This window comes from Macaca nemestrina, chromosome 7 (assembly GCF_043159975.1).
Source record: "Macaca nemestrina isolate mMacNem1 chromosome 7, mMacNem.hap1, whole genome shotgun sequence".
NCBI classification, from domain to species: Eukaryota; Metazoa; Chordata; class Mammalia; order Primates; family Cercopithecidae; genus Macaca; species Macaca nemestrina.
In genome coordinates, this window is record NC_092131.1 from 31,984,881 (window position 1) to 32,001,757 (window position 16,877).

Consider the following 16,877-nt stretch of genomic DNA (forward strand, 5'->3'; position numbering starts at 1 on the left):
CTTCTTGGCAGGCCATCAGTTTAGCTTGGAGCTTGATGTCACATTCGTTCTTCTGGCTGCCAGTCTCCTGAGGGAAATACTGACCTTCTTGCTTTAGTCTTCTATATTTTATTAGTTGTTCATCATTGGACAGGCTGCTTAGTATCAGAATTAAAGGGCCACTGGCTAAGAATTACCAATAGAACTCTGGTTGTTTTCAGTGTCTCCGGTACATTTTGGTAGATGACCAAGCCATGGATTTGGTGTTCCCTTCTCTCTTCTCATTCTTTTCTGGAAAGAGTTTAGATGGGCTAGGGAAAGATATTTGCAGCTTGCTGATCCAATGTAAATGAATCCTGTGGTGGGTAAATAATTTTCCTCTCTCTTTTGCACTCCTGGGGTATTTTGATGAATAATGCTTCTCAAATAAGTTAATAAATATTCCCCCAGAGGTAAGAAGAGTATTAGCCTCGTGGCAGGTGAGCCGTTAATGCTTTAGTGTGCAGGGCAGAACAAAGAGGAAAGGAATTACCAAAGCCTTGAAGTTTCTCAGAATTTTCTGGAAAAGTTTGAAGGCCATGGCTGGGAACAAAATACTGATGGCAGTGCTGGTGAAGTGTGGAAACAGCTTCACAAAATTAAGTTAGACCATGCCTTCAATGTGTGAGCTTTTTTTAGTTGGATGGAGGATGAGGTTTATAGTTTGTTTTGCTGCTAATTATAGCATATGTTTATTTAAGTAACTCAGCAAAAACACAATTCATCAACCTCACCAAAATTTGAAAAAAAAATGTGTTCCCTCCCTCCCTCCCATAATCTGAAAGTCCAGTTTATAAATTCTAGTCTAAAAGCCTTCTTTAATAATAAATATCCATCCTCTTTTGCAACTACTGCAACTTGACCTTCAAATATCATGTTTTCCCATATATTATGTTATACTTTGTGATAACTCAATTATGGTTTTAGTTTCTTTATTTGAACTGTCTCAAAATCCTCGTATTTTAAAACAAAAGCCTCCAGTAATAGTTTCTGAGAAAGTTCTTACTGCCACAGCGCCACCTACTGGTAGACCATTATAGGAGCAAACTGTTCGGAGCTCAACTTTGACCCAGTTTTGGAGCGTCCTCCTAAGCTTTGGTTTATAAAGCCCCAACTTCACTGTCATTTTGAGAAGCTAGACTTTCTTTTGGTAGCTACTAAGTCTCTTGCTGTAGTATAAAGTCAGCAAGTGAAAATGATAAAAATATGCTCTTATTCTTACTGTTACCTTAAATTGGCCCTGACTTCACCGACTTTGATTTTCTCTGTCCTATAACTGTAGCAAGGGCTCCAGATTGTGTGGGCAAGGGTTTGGATCTGGCGAAAATAACTTGGGGAGCGTCCAAAGATCCTGAAAAATGGAAAAAAGAATCCCTATTTAACACTACGTTTGATTTTGGCCCAAAGGACACAAGGTAAAACCTAAAACTAGGTTAAGGGGATCACTGTCCCCCCAGATACCGCCACCCCACTTCCTGCCAAATTCCAATTCACAGTCTCTCTTTTGCTTTCGAACAGCGTAAAAGTGGGTGATCAACCCAAATTCTTACCCCTCTGGCTCTGGAGAGAAAATCTCGGGAGCAATCAGGGGGATAGGACACTCCTTATTTTCAGTTTTATGCGATTATACTCCAGATCCACCCAGGAGCTCCAAAAACTATACAACACATGGTGAAAAGAGTAAGAATCTGATCATGAAAATAGGTCATTCTGTTGAGAGCTGCCAGGCAAGTAATTTCACTTGAAAGTTAAAGTGACATCTAGATCCTTAGGGTTTTAGCTCCACGGCGTTTACTACATAATAATGTTCCTTTCTCTTGTTTGTCTCAGGGATCCAATGAAGTGGGCAGTCAAAATCACACTGATGTGCTGTTGCTCCATCCCCATCCAAAAAGCACAAAGCTATAGTGCATTTTACTAGGGCCAGAAACAGAGAACATTTAATAAGGACACTGCTCACTGCTTGCAAATGAAATCCATCATTGATTTTCTAAAGGTGGTAAGGTCCCTTCCACCAACTGCAGACTAGTAAGAGCTTAAAAATAAAAGGAGGGAGAGGTTGGGCTCCAGAACAGGAAAGGCTTAGGCAGAAGCTAAGGGGCAGGGATGAGGGCAGCTGCTGTGGCTTCAGACTCCTACGGTAATGGTAGTTTACATTATCAAATCAGCACGAGAGAAATGTCAGTTATCTAATCTGTTGCTCTCTGCTATTTTAGTTTACCATCACCACTTCAGAACTCAAGAAGAACACCACAGTTATAAAGAAGGAAGGCCAATGACTCTGGCTTTGGGCCAAGAGCTCTCACTCCAGCTTCCTTCTCAAGTTTCCATATTTTCTGACTCTAAACCTTCCCTTCCATAGCAAACTACGAATATAAAGCCTGAGGTTGGAAAGTCAAGGAAAAGCCACATTCATGGAGTACTCCAGGCACTCTGCTAGGAGCTTTCAATTCACTATCTCATTTAATGTTCATAATACCAAGAATGCCATTAAGCCACCATCAACAGGAAAGGACTCTGAGTTGTTTTTCAGCAGTGCCCCAGGATGAACCACTATCTCATTCAGACTGCTAGAGAAACACTCACAGAGCCGAAAGCCTGGCTGACAAGACTTACGGGAAGAGTTAAAGAATGAGAAAACAGACTTCTGCTATAGTCATGGACTCAATATCATGTTTAATGGATTGAATTAACTGGACCAGATGGGCTAAATGCCTTTCAAAGATGGTTCAGGGATTCCTACATAGGCACACACTTACCAGGTCTCAGGCAGAGGTGTAAACTTTTAGACTTATTATGAGAGTTATTCTTCTTTCTTGTGGGTTTACAGAAAAATGCTGCTACTAGCAACCTAATCTCCTTTTTGTAGGATATCCTTCTGAACCCCTAGAACGGCTTGAAATCTACTTGTAATATAGAAAACAAATAATTTGCAGTTCAAACGTTGGTGTGCCTGGCAGTTACTTACTAGTTGTACAAATAACTGTAACAGATTCAGTTACTAATGCTGTGAAAGTAAAATGTTCATTGGGAAGTATGGAAAATGCCTGAAGCTTACTGTATCGTGCACCTCAGTGTTTCTTTAACTAAGGATCAGGAACACTAGAAAAATCAGAGTAGAAACAAACCCAAAAAGTTCAGAGGCCCAGAGTCTCTCGGTGACAAAAGCGGTAAGTAATAAACTACCTAAACAATGTAAGAAGAATGATCTGCTTGTTACCATAAGGTAGAATCAGCAGGGAAAAGTCACTATGAGAAGCCAGCAAGAAATACAACTTATTTTCCTTGCTCTGTGGTTTCATACTGACACCAAGTTCAGTATGAGTGCCACAAAATCTTCTAAATAACTTTACCAAGAGTCAGTAAACACTAATTCACGGTCAAGATGCTGCAAGTATGACCCACCTGACCACCCAAGTTTCCAACTGGCTTAGCTGGAGTGCATGCAAAGTTCAATTCAACACTTAATTTATCAATTAGACACACAAATGAAGTATAGTCAGGGATCTCCTTGGGTTTGTGAATCTTTCCAGCTGAAGCAAACATGAAGAGCCAAAGGGAGAAGAAGTTCTAACAGGTTATCTCACAGAAATCCTTCACTTGGCCATGATTCCCTCGTGCCATTACTTTGCAGTCCGTAACAATCCCAGGTGAAAGTTTACTTTCTTAAAAATATAGTAACTATCACGTTCTAGTAATTCTTTCTTTTCTTTTTTCATTTGGAGGAGTGAGGTGAGTAGATACCCATCAAGTACTTCTTGAATTCAGGCTCTAAAATTTTCAGTGGAGAACAAATCCTTATACTCCTATCATACTTCCAGGGATCAGTGTGGCTGGGGACTGGGGCAGGAGCAGGGAGTGGAAAGAGAGAGGGTTGTGAGGTAGTAGTGGCCTGGGTGTAGTTACAGTAGTTATAGCACCTTCCCTATATACTTCTTCATTTAATCTTCACTATAAGCTTATGAGATACATACAATTATCCCCAGGATGTAGTCAAGTAACTGGCTGCTTTTTTTTTTTTAAATTAGAGGTAGGGTCTTGCCCTGTCACCCAGGCTGGAGTACAGTGGCAGGATCACAACTCACTGCAGCCTTGAATTCCTGGGCTCAAGTGATCCTCCCAGCTCAGCCTCTTGAGTAGCTAGGACTACAGGCATGTGCCACCACACCTGGCTAATTAAAAAACTTTTTTTTTTTTGTAGAGATAGGGTCTCACTTTGTTGCCCAGGCTGGTCTCAAGAGATCCTCCTGCCTTGCCCTTCCCAAGCATTGGGATTATAGGCATGAGCCACTGCACCTGGCCTGAGCTTCCCAGAGATCTTGTAATCATTTTAAGGTATATGATGTCAATCCCTGACCCCTAACCACCCAGCCCCCTCCTGCTTAAAATTCCTCGATGGCTCCTTATTGCTGTCAGGGCAATGACCAAGTTCCCTGCATGGCTCATAAACATAAACTGGCCCTACTACCTTGCAACCTTTTCTCTTTCTACTCCCTGCTCATGCCCCAGTCCCCAGCCACACTGATCCGTGGAAGCCTGTGGAACACAGCCCGTTTTCACTCCCCCCAGGTCTTTGCTTGCACTGTTCTCTCTTCCTAGAACTCCTTCTGCCCATGCCTTCCCTCTCCTGGCTGACTCGTCCACATTCCAGTGTCAGCTTCGATGTTTTTCCTCTAGGAAGCTGTACCCAGTCCCTAAAGATCTGGGCTCGACTGCTCAGGTTCAAATACTGCCCCACCGCTTACTAGTTGTGAGACTTTAGACAAGTTTTATAATCTGCCTGTGCCTTTATTTCTTCAGCCGTCAATGGGGAATAAAGTTTCTACATTATGTGCCTGTTCAGTGAACAAGTGAGTTATTACACATAAAGCATTCAGAACTGTGTCTGACACATAGCAAATCCTCAGTCAATGTTGTTTGTTGTTACTCTGTGTGTCTCAGTCATGCAATAATACCCACTTTGCAGCACATTCCCTGCTGACTTTTCTATCTCCTTGAGTCTTTAAGTTCCCTGAGAGCAGACTGCCTTGCTCACCCTGCGTGCATCTCAGTGCCCAGCACGTTATTTTCTCTAGAGTAGATACTCAATAATAAATACTTGTTCAATTGAATTGAAGGGTTTTTCTTTCCATTTTCTGACTTATCAGTGCATTTTTATTAATTATTATTCATAGAAAACTATCTCTGGACCAAACACCGCCTAAGTTATCTGTATGCACCTACACTGAGAGGCTTCAGGCTGTCAGTAACAACCTGTCCACAGACCATGGCATTGGCACAACACGTAGATCAAAGAGCAGAGCTCCAGTTCTGCATCCACGCACAACTTTCAACAAGCCCTCAACTTTCTGAGCCTGTTCCTCATGTGGAGGGGATAAGATCAAACTCACAGGGCTGTGTGAGAATTAAGTGAGAGATAAAACATGTGGAAATACAACATAAGCAGTGAAATACCAGTCAATATGGGGCATTTTTATTAAACGCTGCAAATCTGATAGCATTTTACAAGACTGTGAGGTTTCATTTACTCCAAGCTAGTTCCAGAAAATGCCTATTTTAGGCTGCCAAGATTATTTGAAAGAAGCATGTAACAAAAATGCCCATTTGCCAATGTTTCAAGAGGCTGGATGTTTCATTCTTTGAACTCAGGCTCTCTTTGGAGGCAGAAGAGAGAATGTGCCAAGCCCAACACCTTCCCTGTCACCTATCCAGCTTCAGAAGAGCTGGTGCCCACTAACCTGTGGAGCTGGTGATGGGCACAAAGGCTGCAGGGTTAAGGCTGCTTTGGAGTCCATTCAGCTGCGCATCTGCGGAGGACCCTCTGAAACACAAAGGAGCTTGGTCAGACCTTCAGGCGGAAAGGTGAGGTTAGGCGCAGGCCCTCTGATGGCTTCGCTTCTTGTTCTTGGTGCTTCTCCTGTGGCTCATTCCCTCGCTTCCTTCAAGGCTTTGTTCAAATGTCACCTTATCAGAGAAAACTATGAGCAACCTCCATACTTCTGAAATAGTATATATTTTGAGATTTATTGTTAATTTCTTCCTACTGAAATGTAGCGTCACGAGAGCATGGGCTTTCATCATTGCTGTGTCTCCAGTGCCTAGAATAGTGCCTGACACATAACTGGTACTCAATAAATAGTTGTTTATTGAATGAATAAATCATGTTTCTGGCATTGACTTACATAAATCATATGAAAACACATTTTTAAAAAAGCGCAAGTCTCATGTGGAACAGTGGTTTTCAACTGGGGAAGTGGGGAGGGAGAGATGATGCGTCCCCTGAGCCAACCGGGGACATCCGGCAATGTCAAAACATCTCCAGTTATCACAACTGTGGGGTGCTACTGACAGCTAGCGGGCAGAGGCCAGGAATACTGCTACGCACCCCACAGCACACAGGAAAATGCCCCAAAGAATTATCTACTCCATGGTGTCAATAATCCCGAGATTGAGAAATGTACATAGCACCTCCCCTCGTGCCAACTTTGACAAGAGATACGACAGAGTATATTTGATTCTTTGGGCAGAGGTTCCCGAGCCACATGTCTCAGAAATCCCAGAACTGGTCTGATTGCCTACAGCCCAAGTCAAGCCTCCCTGTTATAGGCTCTTACAGCTCTAATTCTTTCTTTGCATTTTTCAAAATTATACTTATGAAACTGTGTAACTGGTTGCTTAGTATCCATCATCCTTGCTAGAATGTAAGCTCCATAATGAGAGACTGTATTGGTCTTATTCACTGCTGCTGTATTTTGCACACATCAAATATTTATAAATTCTGTTGAAATATTTGTAATATTTTTGTTGTATATTTATAATATAATATTTTTGTGGGTCCACCTGCCTTGATTTTAGTTGATGAGTAAAAGTTGTACCTGGGAGATCAAAGCTTTCACACACTCAATTCTTTGTTTTTGTTGAGCAACATCCAATCCAACCTTTAGTATCTCTCTCCTGAAACTATTTTTCCAGTCATTCATTCACACAAGAAATATTTATTAAGCATTTCCTGTGTTCTGTACTAGTGAGGAGAGACATGAAAGCAAATACATAAAACACAAACTGTGTGCTAAGTGCTAAAGAGAAAAAGCACACAGTGTTATGAGAACGAGGCAGGGGAACCTGGTTGAGATGATGAGGACAGTGGTCAAGGATGGTCTTTCTGAGGAAATAAGATTTCAGGGGAGTCATGAAGTTAGGAGAGGTAGGCATTAGCCAGGAGGAGGCAGAGGAAAGAGCGGTTCACGAGGAAATAGCATATATAATGGCTCTGAGGCAGAATGGGGCTTGGAATGTCCTAGGAACCTTTGAAGACCAGCTAAGGGAATAGGATAGGGGTAGGGATAGGATAGGGGTGGGGATAGGATAGGGGTGGGGATAGAATAGGGGTGGGGATAGGATAGAGGTGGAGATAGGCAGTGTTTGCTGAACGTCTTTGACAGGAATGACCTGGGGTCACTTGTTAATCACAGCTTTCCAGGTGGGCCTGGGGACAGTGCCCCAGGTGCCCAGGTGATTCATCTCATCACTGGCTAGTAGGTAAAGAGGAAAGTGGTATAAGGTGCACCTGGAGAGTCAGGTGGAGTCTGAGGTACCCATATAGTCCCTACATCCCTGAAAGAGGCATGCCGCTTGAGAAGATTCTAGCCCAGCACTGGCGCAAGGATCACACTGTCTCATAGCCCCTCCCCTCTGGCAAGCAATTTGGGGCCTACCCTCTCCTTTCCACTTTCATTTTGAGGACAAGGGAGCCACAGAGGCAGGAGAGAAAGGAGCAGAAGGCTTCTCTCTTTTCCCATCAGCCTTGGCCTTGGAGAGCCACATCTGAAATCCTCATGCATTTTATTTCAGCCCCTTATGGGACCCGAAAACTCTCCCAAAGCATCTGTAGCTGATGTCTGCTCTTTCATGTCCAAGTGAAAAAGTTCTGGAGGGCCTAAGATAAGCTCTTTCCTTTACAGAAGTTAAAAACCATTAGAGCCACTGTGCTTGCTTCAGGAGCAGCTGAGTGGAGCAAAGCCCTGGGCTGGTCTCAATTTCACAAAGTATTAGTGGTTAAAAAAAAAAGAGGGGGGAAGAAGCTGGCAAAATCTTTGGGTCAGTAGAAGAAACTGGTAGTGAGTAATAGAAAACTGCCTGAGGGATTAGAAGAGTCCCTGGGGGGTTAGACTCAAGGAATTCTGGGTCCCTAAAACTCTTGAAACTTTTCCCTCTCCTCTCTGGAACCCCCAACCCACCCTTCACCTTCTTAGGTTTTATCCTGTTCCCTTCCCAAGATCCTCTAACCCTATGGCCCCTGGTTCCCAGTTTCACTCACTCTTCCATCCTCCTCCCTCCCATAAACTCCCATCAAAGGCCTTGGAGGCCACCACAGATTCAGAATTTGAACATTTCTAATGATTCTACTGTTTCTAGCATAGAGTCCCTATTCTCCCTGTGATGTAGAAATGTGTCCACAGCAATCCAAGGGGAAACTCTTGAGTGAATTTTTCCATGGAAACACTGGTGCACAAAATGGTTTAGGTCTGTTATTACTACTTTAGGCACATTATGGGTAAATATGCTTTTGTTGTGATAACATCATTTCCTTGGGAAAATATATTCCAACTTCTGGACAACCTTCCTCTAAATGAGAACTTTTGAAACACAGCTTGTCTAGAGCCTGTATGTCAATTTGCACTTGCCCCTGCAATGATTCTTTGCTGCTTTCCTGGGAATACATGTTTTAGGAAATATTTACATCGGGAGTTACGTCGGGAGTAACACCTGGATAACAGGACCTACCTTACAGGATTTTGAAGATTAAGTAAGATGGTGAATATAAAGCACATCTAAGCAGTGACTGGTGTTATATCATGGACTAAATATACATTGACTATTAGCAGTATTGTCATTTTTACTTAGGAACATTGCTTAACACTCTCTGCATTCACTGTAAGTCTATCTACATACAGAAATATCAAAATGAATGACTCACTGACTGCAACATCAGTCTGGAATATTAGTGCTAAACTACAGAAGAATGGCCATAGGCATTCTGAACCTGGAAGTTAACAGCAATTTGCTATTAAAGTTACAAGGTAATTAACTGGCAACCTATAAGACAAAAATCTCATAGTAAAAATTATTAAGATCCCTTAGGAAGAGATGTCACATTTGAGATTGACATGTTATCTCTTAATAAATCTAATATGTACTTTTCTGCCAGTGTCAGAATGATTTGCTCAACTGTGCACCAAATGAAGTAGGTCTGTATTTAGAAAAGTAGGCTTGTATTATGGGATCATGTTGTATAAACTATGTATTTTTATTTTTTTGAGATAGGGTCTTACTCTGTCACCCAGGCTGGAGTGCAGTGGCACAATCACAGCTCACTGCAGCCTCAACTTCCTGGGCTCAGGTGATCCTCCTACCTCAGCCTCCCAAGTAGCTGGGCCTACAGGTTTAGTAGTCCCACCATGTCTGGCTAATTTTTGTGTTTTTTGCGGAGACAGAGTTTCGTCATGTCACCCAGGCTGGTCTCAAAGCCCTGGGTTCACACGGTTTGCCTGCCTTGGCCTCCCAAAGTGTGGGGACTATAGATATAAGTGACTGCACCTGGCCTAAAATATATATCTTTAAGCATGAGAGTGACAGTGCAGTAGGATGCTCTTTCTATTAGAAAGGCCCATGGGAACTGCAACCGACTGGAGTGACATTTCTCCCATCTTTTCCTAAGTGTAAAATCAACTGGAATCACCTACTTTATTGAAATTATAATCAATTTCTCTCTGAATAGCTGAATGTATAAAGTTAATTATGTGTTTGATACAGCTTCATTATCTGATGTTCTCTGGTCATAGTACACCAGAATATAAAGAAGTGGCTAAAGATGAAGTTAGAAAAAATGGAGTTATAGCAGTATCAAGAGTTTGACAATAAGAAATACTGAAAAGATGGAACAAAAAGGTGCCATTAACTTTACATTACACAAAAGTTATTTAGAGTTCAAACATGAGGAGAGTGATAGATGTGAATATCTAGTCCCTAATTGTTCTTCCTGGAAATGGCGCAACTGTCTGGGAGATGGGAAGCTGCTTGATGTAGTTAAAGGTTGAGAGTAAGAGACTTACTACAATCTCAGCTGTGGTAATGGTCTTATTTAGGTTCCTCTCTGAGGATAAACTGTCAATGATTATTAAAAACTGCTTAAATCAGGTGTGGTGGCTCACGCCTGTAATCCTAGCACTTTGGGAGGCTGAGGCAGGTGGACCTGAGGTCAGGGGTTTTGAGACCAGCCTGGCCAACATGGTGAAACCCCATCTCTATTAAAAATATAAAACTAGCCAGGCGTGGTGGCTCATGCCTGTAAAACCAGTTACTTGGGAGGCTGAGGTAGGAGAATCGCCTGAACCCAGGAGGCAGAGGTTGCAGTGAGCCAAGATTGCGCCATTGCACTCCAGCCTGGGTGACAAGAGTGAAACTCCCGTCTCAAAATAAAAAAAAATGAAGAACAAAACAAAACAAAACAAAACAAAAACGGCTTCAGAGTAGGCTGCCTGATTAATTTAGCCACTGAAAAACTATAAGAAACGTGACCACATATAGTAGCAAAAAAGAATTTGAAGAACTCAATGAATAGTCGCATGCTCCTCTCTATGAAGGCAAAATCTCTTTCCTTGGGACATGTTCACAGCTGGCAGCTATAGAGTTTCCTTAAATATTACATGTACAGTTCCTAACCCTGAATTTGACTCACTTGCTTCACATCTACCTACTCATCTTGCCTCTGCCATTTGTTTGAGGTCTGAGAAAGCATCTCACATGAGCATTATTCCTACTCTGAGGGAACAGCTCTCCCGAGCCTTTCAAAGAAGTTGTTCAATGATGCATTAAAAACAAATAATATCCTTATAAGATGAAATGCCTGTATTTCATCTTCTAGGGATATTACTCCCTGTATTAATTATTTTGAAAAATTTCTTCTAGTACAAGTCTCTAAGGAATGTAAGTCAATCAAATGGCTGGCTAGGAATTCCACTGGCATCAAGACCACACCATATAGCCAGCCTATAAAACTATATAACATATACACACACACACACACACACATATATATATATAAAAAACGCAGTCCAGGAGGGTTATAATGAGCAGTATCCCCACTATCCCTTTTGCTGGTAAGGTTTCTGACATGCTTTCTCGTGGATCTTCATTTCTTTATTTGTGGTTTCCTCTGTTCTTCTTTTGCCCATTATTTTGATCAGTGGAAACTTTTCTGAAAGTGATATGCTTTCTTTAAGGTCTGTTTTGTTCATTACTTCACAAGGTTGACTGTGGTTTGCTGCTATATTATTTCTGTTTGGGTTCTTTTCAAGGCTTTCCACATCCCCAACACAGGGGTACTAGTTTTCTATTTCAATGGTTTAGTATAAGTTTATCTTGGACTCATGCCACCACATCAGAGATGACCTTTCTGTAGAAGAAAGGACTCACAAAAGGAAAATGCTCAAGACTTTACAGGAAGAGCAGAGCTACAAATGCTGACCTTACCAGGGCTGTGGCAAAACAGACATGGCTGCATCTGTGAAGGTCCTGAAAACACCCCCAAACCTGATCGTTTTTATAAAATACAGTGATAACCAATCTCTTTCAATTCCCAAGGAAAAAGAAACAAAACAAAATAAAAAATACATACCCTGACTTTTCCTACCAAACATTTACTCATAGATTAAGGATCCTGCAACTTTCGACATATCCACACACACACTCACACACACACACAGACAGGTATATGCTGCCTCTTCCTTTTATCTCTCAGTGTAGGGATTATGATTCTGAAATTGAAGTTAATGCTAATCCTTAGAAAATAACAATTAGAACATTATTAATTAGGGTCAGGTTCCAAAACCAAATCATGAAACATTTAGTGAAGTCAACTTTCGTGCAGTAAAGGCACATAGGACTCCATTTTATAAATATACTGCATATTATCTATTCCCCTGTGTTTCTGGTTATACCCCTTTTGATTCCTGAGTAGGCCCTTTTATCTTTTTATTCATTAGTCTTTCCAGAGGCCATCCTATCACTTGTCAATTTCATTCGCTCCTTCAACACATATTTAATGACCCCCTACATGAGCCAGATACAGTTTGAGGCACTGTTCTCTCATGTTCTGCCATGTGCCCGACTGTTCTAGGAGATTTCTGTGTATTTTTTTCCTTTCTATATTTTATTTTATTTATTTATTTTTGAGACGGAGTCTTGCTCTGTCACCCAGGCTGGAGTGCAGTGGCACCATCTCAGCTCACTGCAAGCTCTGCCTTCCGGGTTCATGCCATTCTCCTGCCTCAGCCTCCGAGTAGCTGGGACTACAGGTGCCCGCCACCATGCCCGGCTAATTTTTTGTATTTTTAATAGAGACAGGGTTTCACTGTGTTAGCCAGGATGGTCTCAATCTCCTGACTTCGTGATCTGCCCGCCTTGGCCTCCCAAAGTGCTGGGATTACAGGCGTGAGCCACCGCGCCCAGCCCCTTTCTGTATTTTAATTAGTTTATTCTGTTCTCCTTTCATAGCTTTTCAAATTAAACAATTAACTCACTTATTTTTAATCCTTCTTGTCTTTTAAATAAATGCATTATATTTTTGAGTGCAGTTTTGGTTATTCCACAAATTTGATGTGCAGTACTTTTATAGCCATACAGTTTAAAATATTTTATAATTTTCATTATGATTATCTCTTTAATGCATGAGTAATAGGTACTCTATTTTTTTAAAATTTCCAACACATGGTTTTTTTTAAAAAATTTCTTTTTATTATTTCTAACTTAAGTACTTTGTGGTTGAAGAGAGTGAACCGTTTGATATTGATATTTTGAAGTGCATGGAGCCTTCATTTGTGACATAGTATGTGCCGAATTTTTAGAAACATTCCAGATATACTTGAATACCACTGAGTGCAGGAGTCTATGCATAACTGCAACTGCTTTTCAGGCTGTGAGCTACGATTCATAATTGGGCTGTAAAATGAATTTCGGGGCTCACTATCAGCATTAAAAAATAGAAGACAGTATTTTGTGAAATTTTAATTTCACATATACACATACATATAAATAGGTATTTTTACTGGGTTGTATATAAAATGTTTTTTCTTTTTTTAGATCATTTCGCCTATGACACAGCCCTCAGGAAGTCCTGAGAACATGTGCCCCTAAAATGTATTTTTTATTTTAAGTGCTGGTTCAAAAAGATGAAAAGCCTCTTATTAAAGCAAAATGTTAATTCTGTATATCAAATATTCAAGTCCTCAGTAATTTTTGAGTTATTTGTGACTGACAGAAGTAAATTCAAATAAATTACCCACTAATATTAATGATTTGCTAGTTTCTCCTTATAATTTTGTCAGCTTTTGATTTCTATAAGTTTATGATGTTAAGTGCATACAAGTGCTTTTCTTTATTCCTCTTAGTGATTTTTGCTTATATTTTATCTGATATTAACATTGCTATACCAGTTTTCCTTCTGATTAGTATTTCATAATTGATCTTTTCCCACCTTTTATTTTCTACTTTTTGTTCAGATTTTACTTTATGGATGTCTCTTTTATGTAGTGAATAACTCAGCTTTTTAAAAAGATGCAATTTGATCATCTCTTTTTTAATGGAAGAGTTTAATCTGTCAACATTTATTTTGATTATGTGCATATTTGGACTCATTTCTATTATCTCAGTTTTTGTTTTCTATTTATCATCCTATTCCTTTGCGTCTTTTTTTTGAGACAGAGTCTCACTCTGTTGCACAGGCTGGAGTGCAGTGATGCATAAACTTGGCTCACTGCAACCTCAGCCTCCTGGGTTCAAGAGATTCTCCTGCCTCAGCCTCCCGAGTAGCTGGGATTACAGGCATGTGACACAACGCCTGGCTAATTTTTGTATTTTTAGTAGAGACGGGGATTCACCATGTTGGCCAGGCTGGTTTCGAACCCCTAACCTCAAGTGATCCACCTGCCTCGGCCTCCCAAAGTGCTAGGATTACAGGCGTAAGCCACCACACCCAGCCTCCTTTGCTTCTAATTTTCCTACCTCCCACTAAATTAATAAAGTATCTACATTTCCCTTTCCCTGCTCTGTTGGTTTGAAAACTACAGGCTACATCTTAATTATTTAGCTATTTTTTCCTAAGTGTAAAGTCATTCAGTATTTCTGTCCTGACCTCAAAGTTGACACAGACCCTTATCAACTAAACACTCTAGATCCCTGTATCTTGTCTTTGTTATCTCTAAATGGTTTTTGTCTTCTTAAAGACCAATAATTATTTTTATAGTCATTACCATTTATCGACATTTTACAGACAGATTTGTTGTACTTTATTGTTTCTTGTTGCCTAATACTTCTGGATTCACTTCTATCTCTATACAGTCTTTACTATTTCCTAGTTTGAATTTCAGGTATACTCTTAGACTTTGAATGTCTCAAATCATTTTTATTTTGCCTTCACTCTTTTTTTTTTAGATGGAGTCTTGCTCTGTCACCCAGGCTGGAGTGCAGTGGCGTGATCTCGGCTTACTGCAAACTCTGCCTCCCAGGTTCAAGCAATTATCCTGCCTCAGCCTCCTGAGTGGCTGGGACTACAGGCGCTCTGCCACCCTGCCCAGCTAATTTTTGTATTTTTAGTAGAGATGGGGTTTCAACCTGTTAGCCAGGATGGTCTCAATCTCCTGACCTTGTGATCTGCCTGTTTTGACCTCCCAATGTGCTGGGATTACAGGCGTGAGCCACTGTGCCCAGCTGCCTTCACTCTTGAATGCCAGTTTAGCTATGTATGAAATTCTAGACTGAAAGTTTATTACCAACACTTTGAAGTAATTGGCTATTGTTTCCTAGCACCTATTGCTGAGGAGAAGAATGCTGGTACTCTGTGTTCCTTTGTCATTTACGCAGATTTTCTCTCTGGTAATATTTAGACTTCTCTTTACGCTTAATGTTCTGGTTTCTTGCTACTCTGATGTGTCTAGAGGTACATTTATTTTGGTACATGAATGGATTTTTTAGCCGAGGACTCATGTCTTCTTCAATTCTGGAAAATTCTGTTATTTTCTAAAAGCATTGCTTGTCCAATTATCCCTTAGGTCTTTTTTGTGATACTCCTATCAGAGTCACATGTCATGTTCCACAAGATACTCCTATAAGACACACATAATCTAACATGTCTGACTATTTTAAAGTATTAATTTATCTGTAAAGAATTCATGTTCCAGTTGTTGATTTTCCTGGCAATCTTTCTTAACATGAGATTTTTTCATGTGTTTTGGAATTTTGGTTTGCAGGCTTATTTTGAATGGGAATCATTCCCTGCCCTTGCCTCTGTGCTTGCTCATTCCTCCCTGTCTGAAGATTATATAGTTGCCTTCACCCAGACCCCTGGCACCAGCCCCAAACCAGGCATTATAGTGGCATTTTGGGGCCCTTGCCTCAGTGATATTTAGAAACCAAAGGCAGTTTTGAGACAGGAACAGTTGAAAGGGTATGTCATTGTCTTCCTGACTCTGTAGGCCCATAGTCTCATATAAAGATATAGCCTCAGTTAGTGGCTTCATGCCAGTTTTACTACTTTCCCATTAGGAGAGCACACTGCATCCTTTAGTGCAGGGTTTTCAACCTTGCCACTACGGACATGTTGGGCTGGATAATTCTTTGTAGTGGGAGACTGTTCTGTGCTTTGCGATGCTCAGCAGGATCCGTGGACTCTACCCACTAGATTCCAGTAGCACTCCCCCAGTTACGACAAGTATAAATGTCTCCAGACATTGCCAAATGTCTCTTGTGGGGGGGAACTGTCCCATGTTGAAAATCAATTATTTTCAAGTAATGAGCCTGGCTTTAGATTCTCCTGTTGTAGGGCACTTTCAGGTCCCAATATGTCACAGGAGCTTGTCACTGCCTGCTTCAGAAAGCCTACAGCTTCAGCTTCATTCATTGATTCTCGTTTACTTTGGTACATTTTGGGGACAAGGAGATATGTGCCTTGTTTTGAAGCACAGCTAAGTCCCGTAGGTTTTCTTCTTTAAATGTTCATCCATCATAGCTATGTGTTTGCAGCAGAGGGGGGATGTGGATGTGAAACTGTGAACTTTGGGAGCCAACTGGACTGGAAGTCAGTAACTCCAAATCTAATTTTTTCTTTCGTTTGAAACTGAGCCTTTGCCTTCAATCGTCTTTAGAGTTATTAGTGTTCAGGAAATCAGAATATGTTTCAATTTCCACAGGCTCACCAGCAGAACCAAATCACACTTACAAATAACAACCTACCAACAACACGAATGTGATTTCTTTTAGTAGGGAACAGCAGCAGCTGCAGAATACAACTACACTGACCAGCAGACATTGGACGCCATATATGTCAGAGAAACACATTATCTCATTTAATCCTAAGAACAACTCCAAGACATCAGTAATATTTTATAGATAATGAAACAGAAGCTTAGAGTTATCTCTAGAAAAGTTAATTAAGCCAAGAAACCAGGATCCGAATCTCATTTCAAATTCCAGGCTGTTAACAACTGTACTCTACTGCCTCCCATACGCTACTCTACAATAATGAGATCATTGTTATTTAGTGATCCTTGATGCATACGACTTGACATAGAATACCATGTCACCACCACCACTGCCATCACTATCTCCTCCACCACTTCCATCTCCACCATCACCACTGCCATTTGCTGAGAACTTACGAATATAAGCTATCTCAGGCGCTGGGAATGAGCTTATCTCCTCTCAAAAACAAACCATGCAAGCAGAGATCTTATCTGTCTTGTCCACTGGTGTTATCACTGGTGTCTAGGGCAATGTTGAGCAAAATAGACATTCAATATATATGT

General features: G+C 40.9%; 1 protein-coding gene across 17 annotated transcripts in view; it reads right to left on the reverse strand.

Annotated features, from left to right (window-relative positions):
* LOC105495767 (tubulin tyrosine ligase like 5) overlaps nt 1-16,877 on the reverse strand; it is a 291,082-nt gene that overhangs the window by 50,043 nt on the left and 224,162 nt on the right. For 10 of the 17 annotated variants that reach the window (XM_011765495.3, XM_011765492.3, XM_024797251.2 and 7 more), the window contains 2 exons: nt 5,757-5,839; nt 1,247-1,369 (listed from right to left, as the gene is read on the reverse strand). The exons of 3 other annotated variants lie outside the window; for them this stretch is intronic. In XM_011765495.3, coding sequence (XP_011763797.2) covers nt 1,248-1,369; nt 5,757-5,839 — 205 coding nt within the window. In that variant the 3' untranslated portion in view covers nt 1,247. Of the gene's footprint in view, nt 1-1,246; nt 1,370-5,756; nt 5,840-16,877 lie in introns of those variants that run through there. 4 more of the 17 variants (XM_011765497.3, XM_011765501.3, XM_011765496.3 and 1 more) reach the window with 1 other exon arrangement.